Below are 16,164 nucleotides of genomic sequence, written 5' to 3' on the forward strand. Positions count from 1 at the left end.
CACATGATCTGCTGCCCAGGAGCCATGATCGGTGGTGCTTGCATGAGTGACAGGATCGATGGCACAATTACATGGCCAAATTGTTGTGAATGAATATTTTCGGGCCGTGTAAATGCACCTTTAGTGTATAGTTTAGTGGGTGCACTGTCTATTCACTTTTTATCTGTCAATTATAATAACAGGTACAGTACAAAGAAACTTACCCATTCCAGTGCCTGCAGGTGCAATCTCCCTTGCAAAGATTTCTAGAGCTTTTTTCTGCTTATGTTGAACACCAAGCCAAATGACTGCTTCTCGAACAAGCTGAAATATGGAGTATTTTAATAAAATCACTAAAATGGAGTTTCAAATATTACACAAATTTCATGTTCTGTGTAAAATACAGCACTGTTTTGGGCAGGTGTAGAAAATGCTGCACAGTAAGGGATCTTTCACACCAACATTCTTCATTCCCATTGTCCTGTTCCGATAGAGAAAATAATGGAAGTGCTGAATCTGTCACATAAATTTGACAAACTGACCTAAAATAACTCCACTAACTAGAATGGAACCCATTCAATTTAGTTTTGTGATTCTGTTGTTTTACTGGACAAAAAAGTCCTGCACACAGGACTTTCTTGTCTAGTCTGTTTGACAGAATCTTTAACAAAAGTCTCAAACGTAGCTCACGATGCAGATGTGAACGAGCCCTAAAAATGCTTTAAAAAATAGAAGTGTTAATAGTTTCTTTTTATCAATAACCAAAATGCAAAGTCAATGAACAAAAGACAATTAGACATCAAATGCCCTTTTACACCACTATTATTTATTTCCGTTGTTCTGTTCTGTTATAGGAGTAGAACAACAAAAATAAAGTAAGTGCTGGATTCAGCACATACCGTAACTGACACAAACGGAGCCAAAGAGATCCCATTGACTATAATGGGATCCATTTGGTTTCTGTCCGGAAGAACGCTTTTTCAGCAGAAAAAAAGTCCTGCAAGACTTATCTCTTCTGGTTTTGATGAAATCTATGATGGAGGCCCCTAACAGAGCCTCCAACGCAAATGCGAACATGCCCTAAATCAAAATAAATATTTGGCGTGACCACCCTTTGCCTTTGAAACAGCATCAATTCTTCTAGGTACACTTGCACATAGTTCTTGAAGAAACTGGTTATGGAAGTTGTTCCAAACAGTTTGGAGAACTAACCACAGATCTTCTGTGGCTGTATGCTTGCTCATATCCTTCTGTTTCTTCATGTTCTAGACAGATTCCATTGCGTTGAGATCAGTGTTCTGTGAGGGCCATATCATCACTTCCAGGACTCATTGTTCTTCTTTAGATAGTTCTTAACACTTAGGATACCGGAGGGTTTCGTTTTGCGTTTTGCTTTTTTCTTCCCTGTCTTCCTGGAGCCATAACTTTTTTCTTTTTCTGTTCACATATCCATATGAGGGTTTGTTTTTGCGGGACAGGTTGTACTTTCTAATGCCACCATTTAACATAGCATACAATGTAGCTGGAAGTGAGAAATAAATTAAAAACTGGAAAAAATAAAAACTTTGAAAAAATATTTTTTTACATCACCATATTCTGATCTGTAGTTTTTATTGATACCATTTTAGAGTGGGTGTGTCTTTTTAATCACATTTTGTAAATTTTTTGGGGGTAAGAGAAGCAATGAAAAAATGGTGAATCGGCCATTATGATACTTTTTCCGTTACGCCATTTGCCATATCGGAAAAATAATGACCGCGATCGTCATTATTGCCAGTTGTGGACAATAACCGTGGGCCTCTGCAGTTTGAAACAGCAGAGACCTGCCAGCTATAGCACCCGAGCAGGCAACATATTTAAAGACCCTACCAGCTGCGTACCTGTACAGCGCTGGTAGCTAAGTGGTTAAGGACACTGGCAGTATGTTTGGGGCCATTGTCCTGCTGCAGAATACATGTGGAGCCAATCAGATGGCTTCCTGATAGTATTGCATGTTGGATAAGTATCTGCCTGTATTTCACAGAATTGAGGACACCGTAAAAAATTTATTTTACTATTGATGACCTATCCTCAAAGAGATCAGCTGTTTGAAGAGAACACACCTTTGCCTTCTCTGCTCTGTAGAAATTGCAGTGGTGAGCAGGTGTATGGCGTCCCCATTCACTTCTATGTGATGGCTCTGCAGTATTCACATGAACAGACAAAGCTGTCCCTTAGAAGTGAATGGGGATACAATACTTGCAATTACACCTGATGACCACTGCAATTGCTGCCACGAGCAGGTAAACAGAGCAGAGAAGGCATTACCTAAAAGAGTGCTGCCTTCTCTTCAAGCAGCTGATCGGAGGGGGTGCTGGGGTCGGACCCTGCTGATCTGATATTGATGACCTATCCTGTGAATAGGTTCTTCAATACCAAATAGTGGACAACCCCTGACCAAATCCCTAACTCAATTTGCTGAAATGAAGCCCCAAAGTTGCAAGGTACCTTTACTATACTTCACTGTTGCCTGCAGACAATCTGCACCACTCTCCAGCCTTTCACTGAACAAACTGTCTTCTCTTACAAACATTTAGGGTACGGCTACATGATGACACTGGTTGCGTGACATGAGTCGCTGACAGGATAGCAGAGTAGTGGTGATTCCACAGAAATGAATGGGATCGCTGAAGGAGTCACAAAAATCCAGCTGGATTTTTTGCAACTCACACAGTGATCCCATACATTTCTATATGATCACCGCTACTCTGCTATCCTGGATGCTACCAAATGTCACGTGACCAGGGTCACCATGTTGCCATAGGCTTAATATTTTGACTCATCACTTTAGAGCACCTGGTTGCGTGACATGTATCGTGGCCAATTTTCTGCACCAGAGTTATTATGCTGGTCTTGTTTCCACGTCAAAGCTATGGCTTTTTGGCTAAAATTATTCCACAAAACCCCTTCTGACCAGACTTCTCAGAGCAGCAGAGAGGTGTACTGGTTTCGACCAGTTCTGAGCTGATGTCACTACTGGATATCGTCGTATTTTGAAGGGAAGTGAGCATGATGTATCTTTCATCTGCTGCACTAAGTTTCCTTGGCCAACCACTGTGTCTACGGTACTCTACATTGCCCGTTTCTTGGTGCTTCTTCAAAAGAGCTTGAGCAGCACATCTTGAAATTCCAGTTAACTTTGAAATCTTTGTCTTCGGGGGACCTTGTGATGCAATATAACTTGTGTGTTGTTGCTGTGCTCAGTCTTGCCATGGTGTATGACCTGTGACATGATACTCTCTTTCACAAACTCACCTCGGTACCAGAGTTTGGCTGTTTCTCACCCAGTTTTAGGCCTCCTACACAGCTGTTTCCGTTTCAGTTACTGACTGTTTCAACCTACATCTGAAAATTAAGATCATTATCACGTTTGGTATAAATGGTTAAGGGTACTTGCACACTTGCGTTAAACTTTTCCGGTATTGAATTCCATCCTAGGGGCTCAATACCGGAAAAAAACTGATCGGTTTTATCCTAATGCATTCTGAATGGACAGCAATCCGTTCAGTATGCATCAGGATGTCTTCAGTTCAGTCACTATACGGTTTTTGGACGGAGAAAATACCGCAGCATGCTGCAGTATTTTCTCCGTCCACAATTTCGGAACACTTGCCGGAATGCCAGATCCGGCATTATTTTCCATTGAAATGCATTAATGCCGGATCAGGCCCCAAGGGTTCCGGAAAAAGGGATGCGCAGACTGTTAAAAATGTGAAAAAGATAAATACTGGATCAGTTTTTCCGGATGGCAACCGGAGAGACGGATCCGGTATTGCAATGCGGATCCGTCTACAAATGGTATCCGTTTGCATACAGATTGCCGGCGACAAAACTGCCTGCCGGAATCCAACAACGCAAGTGTGAAAGTACCCTAAGCATACACCTGACTATAATCCTACAAAATCCCTGACTTTGTGCAAGTGTACCTAGAAGAACTGATGCTGTTTTGTAGGCAAGGGTCACACCAAATATTGATATGATTTAGATTTCTCTTTTGTTCATTCACTTAGTAGCATTTTGTTAAAATTAAACTATTGATTAAAAATTAACTATTAACACTTCTAATTTTGAAAACATTAATTCTTTAAAACATACCTGCCTAAAACATTTGCACAGTACTATATATCATAATAAGGAGGATAACACTAGGCTAGGGCTCCATGGTGACTTTCCACTGCAGGAAAACCACAACCAAAATGTTTCCTTTGCATGTGATTCTCACAATAAATCCGACCATACCCAAATTCATGCAATTATTATGCAACCAATATCCTATATAGTGTAAATTGTGAGGTTACAACTTTCTATTGAAAAATACACCAAAATCTCTGTGAATCTTCAGCCTTATTTAAAGGGGTTATCCCATGACTAAATAAAAATTACAAATCAAACATTATATAGTACATGACAATCTCTTTCCAACAGAGCTAGAACCAGCTCTGTACTTTACATGGATGAAGGGATCTCCCCATTCATTGATCTGCTACATTTATATTAAGCTGTTAGCTTAAAGGGGTTGTCCGGGATCAAATATTTTTTTTTTTTAACTGCTTACTCACTGTTAGTAGCCAAATCTATCTTCCTAAGATGTTTTTAGGTAGCTTTTGCTCTGCTGCATGGCTCCTACAGTCCCCAGCAGACTGTGTACATATCTGTTTCTGTATGCCATCACTTCCTGCTGCAGTGCATTGTGGCTCCCAGCGCAGCTCAGCAGCTCCTGGTTTCTACAGTGTAAGATCACCTCCCTGCATCCGCCCCCTCATACATAGTCAGCCTCCTCCATAGATCCACCCCCCTCTTACATAAACTCCTCCTTGCTCTGTCTCTTGCACACGTCATGTGCTCAGTGTTTGCAGACAGTGAACCAACACACAGGGAGCAGCTCCATCTTTCCACAATGGTAGATCATTTTTATGCTTGTGCTAGTTACTCATGGTATACAACCTTAGGGATAGCAGACTGCAACAAACTATAAAGGCCACGCTCCCACATCTATCCATAAACATCGCTGACAGCGTCACACTATAAGGGCCACGCTCCCACATCTATCCATAAACATCGCTGACAGCGTCACACTATAAGGGCCACGCTCTCACATCTATCTATAAACATCGCTGACAGCATCCCACTATAAGGGCCACACTCCCACATCTATCTATAAACATCGCTGACAGCATCCCACTATAAGGGCCACGCTCCCACATCTATCCATAAACATCGCTGACAGCGTCACACTATAAGGGCCACGCATTCAAAATACCGGAATGCACCCGCACTAAATCTGGACCTATTCACTTCTATGGGGCTGTGCACATGAGCGGTGATATTCACACATCACTAGTGCGTTGCGTGAAAATCGCAGCATGCTCTATATTGTGCGCATGGTGCGCAATCGCAAGCAAGTGTGGATGCGGTGCGATTTTTCACGCATGGTTGCTAGGATGAAAGTCTATTCACTGTATTATTTTCCCTTATAACATGGTTATAAGAGAAAATAATAGCATTCTGAATACAGAATGCATGGTAGAAGGTCAATATAATAAACATTGGTGGCGCAGTGCGCCCCACCTCAATATAATAAACATTGGTGGCGCAGTGCGCCCCCCCTCAATATAATAAACATTGGTGGCGCAGTGCGCCCCCCCTCAATACAATAAACATTAGTGGCGCAGTGCGCCCCCCCTCAATATAATAAACATTAGTGGCGCAGTGCGCCCCCCCTCAATGTAATAAGCATTGGTGGCTCAGTGCGCCCCCCCTCAATATAATAAACATTGGTGGCGCAGTGCGCCCCCCCTCAATATAATAAACATTAGTGGCGCAGTGCGCCCCCCCTCAATATAATAAACATTAGTGGCGCAGTGCGCCCCCCCTCAATATAATAAGCATTGGTGGCGCAGTGCGCCCCCCCCTCAATATAATAAACATTGGTGGCGCAGTGCGCCCCCCCTCAATATAATAACATTGGTGGCGCAGTGCGCCCCCCCTCAATATAATAAACATTGGTGGCGCAGTGCGCCCCCCCCTCAATACAATAAACATTAGTGGCGCAGTGCGCCCCCCCCTCAATATAATAAACATTAGTGGCGCAGTGCGCCCCCCCTCAATGTAATAAGCATTGGTGGCTCAGTGCGCCCCCCCTCAATATAATAAACATTGGTGGCGCAGTGCGCCCCCCTCAATATAATAAACATTGGTGGCGCAGTGCGCCCCCCTCAATATAATAAACATTGGTGGCACAGTGCGCCCCCCTCAATATAATAAACATTGGTGGCGCAGTGCGCCCCCCTCAATATAATAAACATTGGTGGCGCAGTCCGCCCACCCTCAATATTATAAACATTGGTGGCGCAGTGCGCCCCCCCTCAATATAATAAACATTGGTGGCGCAGTGCGCCCCCCCCCCCTTATTTTAATAAACATTGGTGGCACAGTGAGCAGTGCCAATGAGGGTTAAAAAATAAATAAAAAAATTAACTCACCTCCTCCAATTGATCGTCTCCTGTTCTTTCTTCGGGACCTGTCAAAGGACCTGTGGTGACATCACTGTGCTCATCACATGATCCATCACCATGGTAATGGACCATGTGATGAGCTCAGTGACGTTACCACAGGTCCTGAAGAAAGCACAGGAGACCGGCAGCTACGCGATCAACTGGAGGAGGTGAGTTAATTTTTTTAAATTATTTTTAACCCTCATTGGCACTTCCCACTGCGCCACCGATGTTTATTATACTGGGGGAGGGGGGGGGGGGCGCACTGTGCCACCGATGTTTCTTATACAAATACAGGAGGCGGTGCCGGAATCAAATTGCCGACACCCGACCTCTGTGACAGGGAGCTGCAATCAGCGACAGTTAACCCCTCAGGTACCGCACCTGAAGGGTTAACTCAACTGCAGCTGATCGCAGCTCCCTGTCACAGAGGTCGGGTGCCGGCTATTTGATTCCGGCACCCGCCTCCTGTATTTGTATTAAAGGTCAGTTTTCTTCATTGGTGGCATTTTGGTCGCCATCTGGAGCCCTGACTAAGGCTAATCAGACCTCAGGGTCTGATTAGCCTTAGGTCCATAGCAACCAGGACGCTTTTGTTAGGCGTCCGGTTGCCATGGCAACGATCGGCCGCTGCAATCGCAGCAGCAGGGGCGCGATGGTAGAGAGTGGGAGCTCCCTCCTTCTCAACCACATGGATCAGGATGCCGCGCACCTGTTACAGAGTGTTAGCTGTTACAGTTACAGCTAACGCTCTCTGCTGATGGCAGCGGCTCCGTTCCTGAGCCGCTGCCATCAATATCTGCACCACAAGGAGCGGACGCATGGGGGGGGGGGGGGGGGCGCATTTGTTATATATGGGACAATTGGGGCAGAAAGGAGTGGAGCATTTTAGGGAAGGCACTTTATTTCACTTTGACGTCACCGGACTGGAGGGGCGGAGCTTAGCGCAATCTTGGCCAGGAGAGTTACTGCCCCTCCTAGACTTTTGAATAATTAATTAGGCTGTCAGTGACGTCACCGGGCTCCCTGAGCAGCGGAAGAGGAAGCTTTCCTCCTCTGCAAGGGACCCGGTACGTCGTCACTGACTGAAAGAAATCAGTTACCGTATATGCCGGCGTATAAGACGACTGGGCGTATAAGACGACCCCCAACTTTTACACTGAAAATATAGAGTTTGGGATATACTCGCCGTATAAGACTACCCCTTTTTCAACACACAGCACCATCCCTGGGTACCTCTGCCATCCCTGAATCCCACCACCATCCCTGGGTACCACTGCCATCCCTGCATCCCACCACCATCCCTGCATCCCACCACCATCCCTAGATACCACTGCCATCCCTGCATCCCACCACCATCCCTAGGTACCACCGCCATCCCATGGTATCACCACCATCCATGCATCCCACCACCTTCCTTGTCCTCCCTCCCTGCCTCCCAGACCCTAAACATGTGCCACCTATACCCTGAACATGTTTTTGTTATGTTATTCTTCATATTCACATTCACATATGCACATCTGCGCCGCACTTAGATACGCCGCACTTAGATACGCCGCACGGAGAACTCGCACATGCGCAGAAGCGAGATGCGAGCGGCCGGGATGATGGCGGTACAAGGAGCATACAAGGTACAGAGCAGGGGGGAGGCATACAAGGTACAGAGCAGGGGGCGGTATACAAGGTACAGCGCAGGGGGGGCATATGCCGTGGGTTAGATCGCAGCTCTCAGCTGCTGGAGATACAAGGCAATAGCCCGGGCTCTCTCTGTTGATAATTCGGGCGTCCCGGCACTGCAGCGCCCGCCATAACCGGCGTATAAGACGACCCCCCACTCTAGAAAATATTTTCTAGGGCTCAAAAGTAGTCTTATACGCCAGTATATACAGTACTTCCTGCCATAAAGGTTTTGGGTAAAAAGGCTACTTAGAAACATGCTGAAAAGGTAGGACATGGGTGTATGTAAAGTGTGTGTATGTGCAATGCTATTAAACAATGGTCCCTAATCCCGGACAACCCCTTTAAGGGGAGTATGTTTTCTACTACAGCTCAGGGGGCGTGTCCATGCTCTGCCTATCATAGCTCAGGAGGCAGTCGAAGGATGAAACTGAGCATGTGCGGCCTTTCTCAGTGAGCAGGACAAAGAAATAAGGAATAAAACAAAGCAGGTGGCGCTATACAGATACATTTTATTTAATAACTCAGTGGCTATGCTATATTTTTTATTACATGCAGTTTCAAAATAATTCAGATCCAGGTGCTGGTTTGAAAAATCAATATTTCTCATGGGACAACCCCTTAAATGGTTAAGTTCATCAATATATCTACACATGCGTGTATTGGTTAACTGTAAAAACTAGTAAAATAGCAGTATAGGTGACAATTTTTGAAACATAAAAATGTAATCACTTATATGAGATAGAATGACACATTCAAAGTTCCTTTGAAAGTCTTGATATACATTTCCTGTTAATAAGTGATGCACAATAGCATGTCTTTTACAAAGTAAAGAATACATTAGTAAAATTGACTGCAACAAAGATAAGTCAAATCCACTAAAATGAGTATTAATGTACCCTGGGAAGCATTTTATAAAAAGCTTTCCCACGTGTACCGTTTTTCGTGAACATAATAAAATTCCAGTTGAGGATGAATTACCAATAAAGCATTCCAAATAAATATCATTGAACGAGCTGTCTAATGCCTCATTCACACAGTCAGTGATTTCTATCAGTGATTGTGAGCCAAAACCAGGTGCGGCTATAAATACAGAACAGGTGCGGATCTTTCCCTTATACCTTATGTCTGTGGAGGCTCCACTCCTGGTTTTGGCTCACAATCACTGATGGAAATCACTGACCAAAACACTGATGTGCGAATGAGGCTTAAAGGGGTTGTCTCATCTGAGACAATGGGGGCATATCACTAGGATATGCCACCATTGTCTGATATATCCTAAACAGAGCCCCTAAAGTGGTGGAAGGTGCACTGCGCATGCGCAGCCACCCTCAATTCATTTCTATGGGGCCGCTGAAAATAGCCGAGCGCTGGCTTTTATCTGTGGGCCCATAAAGGTGAATGGAAGCGGTGGCCGGTCATGCGCAGTGAGCGATGGGACTGGCACCTATCAGACAATGGGGGCATATCATAGCAATATGCCCCTATTGTCTCAGATGAGAAAACCCCTTTAACAAAACAGGCAAACTAGTACATTACATGTATGTACATGTAGATCCGTGTCAAACTCTGCATCAAACCCACGTCAACATCCATATGAGCTATATGTGGATTCTGACTTGGAATTTGCTCTGCATTTGCCACGAATTTCATCCTAGAGTGAAATGGAGAACTCTGCAGAATATATTGACATGCTCTGGATTTAAAATTTACATTGAGTCTCAATTTCCACATGTATGCTGTGAAGATTTTCTGAAAGAGATTCCTCATCCACTTTGCTGCTACTGTAAAAGTCTGCATATTTTCTACCCACAGTTCTGCAGTAGAAAATGTTTAGAAAAGCACTTACATTTGCTACAAATCGTGCAAAATGCGATTTATGAAATCACTTGCGCTAAAGGGAATCTGCTACCACCTTCATCCTGAGCATTGTCTGTGCTATATGTAACTTTCTGAGAAGTTTACGGTTTACCGCTGGCAATCAGAGTGCCTGTTTACTATCATATGCTGTCCACATAAACCCTATGGCTGCATACAAACTCTGTGGCAATGCGTGATATCACTTGGGTCCTTCATTTGAATCTGACCAAGGACAACATCTGCATGGAGCTTGTATGTTCTTCCCATGGGTTACCTCCAGGTATTCCATTTTCCTCCCACACTGATAGGAAATTTAGATTGTGAGCCCCATTGGGGTCAGAGTGATGCTAAGGTCTGTAAAGCGCTGCGGAATATGTCAGTGCTATAGAGGTGCATAAAATAAATAAAACTTCTGAGATTCACCTTCTTTGTTCCTGACTAAGGATTATAAAATAATCTGCAAACCCACAAAACTGGAAATAAATAAGACTGAAATGATAGTAACACAATGATCAAAATGATAGCAGCGTATGCTATATTAGCATTTTACTTTCGCTTGCCTTCATAGAGGTTCATGGGGCTTACAAATAATGAATATACTCTTGCAAGTGCATTGATCCCAAAAACTTGATAACCTGACATCAATGAAGACCTGTTAATGGCAGACTGAAGAAATTTTACTATATCTTATACAGGTGAAATTCGAAAAATTTGAATATCATGCAAAGTTAATTTATTTCAGTAATGCAGCTTCAAAGGTGAAACTAACATATTAGATAGACTCATTGCATGCAAAGTGAGATATTTTTAAGCCTTTATTTGTTATAGATTGGATGATTATGGCTTACCGCTTATGAAACCCCAAAGGTATCCTTTGCTCAGGGGGTTTGGATTAATTAGCTGACTACAGTGTGACACTTTGAGCCTAGAATATGGAACCTTTTCACAAAATTCTTATTTTAAGCTACATTACTGAAATAAATGGACTTTTGCACGATATTCTCATTTTTCGAGTTTCACCTGTATACTTATGCACACAAGCAAAACGATTGGAAATACGCACATCTTTGCCTCTGGTATGTGGCCCATAGACATCTTCAGCGCCAATAACCTGCACATGCACGGCACTATAATCCTCCAAACCAAGCCGTGTAAACATTTCTCGCGTTCTAAAGGAGTGCAAAACAGAAATATAACAGTATTAATCACAGGTCAACCTCTTAGGAATGTCACCTTGTCTGGTCTATGTATGCAAAGCAAAAGTTTCCCGCGCAGTCCCCAATTGCTGTGTGATCCAAATAGGACAAAAGGGGCCCACGAACTGAAGGGAAAAGTAGCTGCACATGAGCAGCCACCCTCCTTTCACTACTATGGGACTACTGAAAAAGCCCACGCGCACAATCCCATAGCATTCAATGGAGAGGATGCGGCACATGCCCAGTGCATAGAAATGTATGCAGTTACCACTGAATGCAATGGCAGCTGTAATTCATCTCTGTGCGCTGAGCTACCCCTAATGTTGGCTGCAGGAAAATGTATTGGATTTATGTCAGGAAGAGAAGGAGTTTAGTGCTGTGAACCTTCTTCCCCCATAGCAGCTGCACAGGTCTGCCTCAATGGTAGATAAGCTACTAAATATATACTTATCAACATTGAAATTGAAACACCAAAAAGGAAAATGTGAAAATAGTGGAATTATGGAAATCACACAATCAACAGGCATGTTAATGATATACAAATGATAAAAAATATTTAAAACATCTCGATTTATTCAGCATTGCTGCTTGTTAAGTGGAGGTGAAGAGCTGCATTTACATGCAGCAATCACCTCCACAGTATAAGGGCTAGTGATGGCTGCTATCACTCGTCCCCATACAAAATCATTGCTCCTGGGCAGCAGAGTGCTGTTTAGACAGCATGATCTGCTGCCCGGACATTATGATTGAGGTGTCCCCTCCAATCATTTCACCCAATGAACGAGTGATCCACTTGTTCATCGGATGATCTGCAGCACCTTTAGACAAGCAGATTATCGGGAACGAGAGTTTGTAGGAACATTTGTTCCCAATAATCGGCCCAGATATCAGGCCGTGTAAATCCACCTTTCAGGGGAGGACTGGGAAATTAAAGTGGCTCTGGGGAAAAAAAACTAATAGTTGATTCTAACTTGACCGAAGGCAGGGCCAATATAAGTAGGCAGGGCCAACAAAAGTACGCGGGCCAGCAATACTGCAGTGCAGCACAAAATGCTGCCTCCACACTGCAGCATTCAACTCTGAGGGCGGTTGAATGCAGGAGGGCACTCTTTTCTGCCAGCTAGGTGCAAAAGTATCAGAATCTGCTAGCATTAAGGGTCCATTCACACGTCCGTGTGTGTGTTTTGCGGATCCACGGATCCGCAAAACACGGACGACATCGGCGATGTGCGTTCCACATTTTGTGGACCGCACATCGCCGGCATTCTCATAGAAAATGCCTTTTCTTGTCCGCAATTTTTTCGGGATCGGAATTGAGTCCCCGGAAGTGCGGATCCGCAATTCCGGATCCGGGCAGCACATTGTGCTGCCCCATTGAAATGAATGGGTCCGCAATTCCGTTCTGCAAAATGCGGAACGAAATTGCGGACGTGTTAATGGACCCTAATGCTAAGAGCATCATTACATACCCGACCGGCAGCCATGAGGAGGGTTTGTGCTGCTCCCTGGGCATTGGCCCACTGGGAAGTTTCCCTGTAGGGTGTATGGTAAGTCCACCCCTGCCACCTTTACAATTGCCAACCAATGATGTCCCAGATGTACTCGATGGAAGACAAGTCTGGAGATGCCGCAAGCCATGGTAGCACATTTAGGCCATGCTCACAGTGGCGCAAGCAAAGTGTGGCCTGGTGTTGTCCTGTTGAAAAACAACTCCAGGGACACTTTGGAGAAATGGCCATACCACTGGTTCCACGACCAAATCAATGTAACACTGAGCTGTTAGTGTACCTAAATTGAAGACTAGAAGGGTCTGGCTATCATACATTATTCCACCTCACACCATAATCCCAGGAGTAGTCCCGGTGTGTCAGTCCCTTGTGAGGGCCTCTTCATGAAGTTACTTGGTATTTTAATGCTGAGGAGTGTAATATAAAATCCTAATCAAACTGTCAGATTCTACTTAAAGGGAACCTGTCACCGGGATTTTGTGTATAGAGCTGAGGCCATGGGTTGCTAGATGGCCGCTAGCACATCCGCAATACCCAGTCCCCATAGCTCTGTGTGCTTTTATTGTGTATAAAAACCGATTTGATACATATGCAAATTAACCTGAGAGGAGTCCTGTCCCTGACTCATCTCACATACAGGACTCATCTCAGGTTAATTTGCATATGTATCAAATCTTTTTTTTTTACACAATAAAAGCACACAGAGCTATGGGGACTGGGTATTGCGGATGTGCTAGCGCCAATCTAGCAACCCATGTCCTCAGCTCTATACCCCAAATCCCGGTGACAGGTTCCCTTTAAAGAGATTAAAATTACATTTTGAAATGGAAAGAGACATCAAAGCTGTTGCAAAGACAAAGCTAGATTGCATCATTCATCTTGTACTTTCTATTCCAATTAAAAGGGTTGTTCGGGCTTTTACTATTGATGACCTATCCTCAGGATAGGTCATCAATATCAGATCAACGTCGTCCGACACCTGGCACCCCGGCGATCAGCTATATGAGGAGACGTGCAGTCTCCCTTCTCTCTCCCTGTCCACTGCTGCTGTCTATGGTCTTTGCCATAGACAGCACTAGCGGACAGGAAGAGAGAAGGGAGATGGCACATGCCCCCGCTGATCTGATATTGATGACCTACTGTATTCTGAGGATAGGTCATCAATAGTAAAAGCCCGGACAACCCCTTTAAGATGACTAGGCTTGAGCGAATTGAGCTTCGGATCATAGATCCCAAGTCGATTTATTCAAACAGTTCGTTTTAATGCTGTACGTAGACCTGTTTAGCATCCGACTTTGGGTGAAACAAATTTTTCCTTCACGGAGGCAATGCATTTTAATGCTGTATTGAGACAGGTCTCTCTAACACTTTGTTTTAATGATGTACAATGAATTGACTTCGGATCTAACACTAAAGATGACCCATGATCAATAGCCAGTGGGCACTGTACGGTTTCCCTGGCAACTGAACCACCAAGCTTGCAGTTGCATCTTTCCACACAGTTGTGAGATCAGACTGGAGAGTATGCTAGATGTACACTTAAAGGGAACCTGTCACCAGTTTTATGGTGTTCTAACTAAGGGCAACATAAATAAGTAACTGATTCTCTTAGCAAAATGCTGGGTCACTTTCTTTAATTGACCCAGTCAATCTGCCAACATCTTGTATTAAAAAGCTCCAGCTGATAATGATGAGTCATGAATATTTATGAGCTCCTGACTCTCCCCGCCTACCGGCTGCAGATTGACAGTTTTTTTCCATATGAATCAGCAGCAGGTGGGCAGGGGAGTGGCTATATCTCTGAATTAAATAAACGCTGGACTCAATGACATCACGCTGGACTCAAATCAGCTCATTAGCATGTGGCATCTTTGTGTGTATGTTATGAGGTAACCATCTGTCACACCAGTAAGTGAATACATCTAAGATACTTTTTTAGTAGTTAATGATTGTATATAATTAGTTAGATTATAATCAAATATCCACATGGCAAGTTCTCTTTAAATATATTTTTAGAGAAAGGAGAAATTGAGCCAAGTTCTATTACCTTTTCAGAATGCTCTCTGCTGTGCGCCTTCCTTTTTCTGCTGACCTTGGCCCTGCCACAGCACATACAGCAGTAGCTCTGTATCCATCAAGATATGTGGCACAAACCTGGTTATGGTTATTATACTTGTTACATTTAAAATTCATTGCTTGGATTTGTTGTAAAATGCATTGCAAAGACATACAAAAATGCTTGACAAGGAAATTGTATGCTTCATTTTTGTTATAATGCTTTGTATTAGCTCCTAATTTTAATTTGCCAGAAAAAAAGGAGATTTTTGTGGACTCACCTGTAAAATCTCTCTCTCGCTGAGTTCATTGGGGGACACAGGACCGTGGGTATAGCTGCTTGCTGCCACTAGGAGGTGAAACTAAGCTAGAAAGTGATATGCTCTCTCCTGACTAGGGAGGGTATAGCTGGCAGGGGAGGAGCTATCACTTTCTAGCCTAGTGTTGCCTCCTAATGGCAGCAAGCAGCTATACCCACGGTCCTGTGTCCCCCAATGATACGAGCGAGAAATATTACCACTACTTTGTAATATATGTTACGGTATTTTTTGCTTTATAAGACACACTTTTTTCTCTCAAAAGTGGGGGGGGGGGGGGGGGGGGGAATGGCAGTTCATGGTAAAAAGCAAAAACTAATGAGCTCTTCCATTAAGTACTCACTAGTACACAGAAGGACCAGACAGTGGTGACCGAGCTCTGCTGTGGCATGACTGCATACAGCTGTGTGATGTCAGGTCACAGTGCAGCGCTGCAGGAAGAGCGTGCTTGATGTCCCAAGTAATAGCGTTGTCCGAACAAGGAGAGGAGGTTCTTTTATCTATTTTTTTTTTGTCTGATCTGAGGTCTGATTAACATTGGGGATGGGGGTGTTATCTGATATCTGATTAACATTGTGGGGGGCTCTGATATGAGGTCTTATTAAGATTGGGGGTCTAAGGTCTGATTAACATTAGGGGGTCTGATCTGTGGTGCGATGAAGATTGGGGGTCTGATGAGAATATATATTTTTTTCTTCTTTTGCTCCTCTAAAACCTAGGTGCATTTTAATGGTCTGGTGCGTCTTATATAGGGAAAAATACAGTAACCATGTACGGAATAACTAAATTTATTATACAAAAACATGTACAATGTACTGATGTACTACGGGTTCAAGAGGTCAAGCATGTGGCAAACATTTGTGAATGGCTTATATTTACTGTCAACGTAGTTTGATTTAGCACTTTTGCAGAAACTAAAATGGAAGTGAACTGCCTCTACAGTACTGTGCATAGAGCTACTCTTTATGCAGTTCTCTGACATGTTTACAAACCTAGAGGTTATATTACACTGCTCAATGTTTGGTCAGTGCATGATAGC

At 43.8% G+C, this 16,164-nt stretch overlaps 1 protein-coding gene across 1 annotated transcript in view; it reads right to left on the reverse strand.

The window, feature by feature from the left end:
- Positions 1-16,164, reverse strand: part of LOC122942539 — a 110,809-nt gene that overhangs the window by 35,924 nt on the left and 58,721 nt on the right. Inside the window, exons 12-14 of the mRNA XM_044300193.1 lie at positions 14,801-14,907; positions 11,113-11,218; positions 204-303 (exon numbers count right to left, since the gene is read on the reverse strand). Coding sequence (XP_044156128.1) covers positions 204-303; positions 11,113-11,218; positions 14,801-14,907 — 313 coding nt within the window. The remainder of the gene's footprint in view (positions 1-203; positions 304-11,112; positions 11,219-14,800; positions 14,908-16,164) is intronic.

Source organism: Bufo gargarizans, chromosome 1, assembly GCF_014858855.1.
Source record: "Bufo gargarizans isolate SCDJY-AF-19 chromosome 1, ASM1485885v1, whole genome shotgun sequence".
NCBI lineage: Eukaryota > Metazoa > Chordata > Amphibia > Anura > Bufonidae > Bufo > Bufo gargarizans.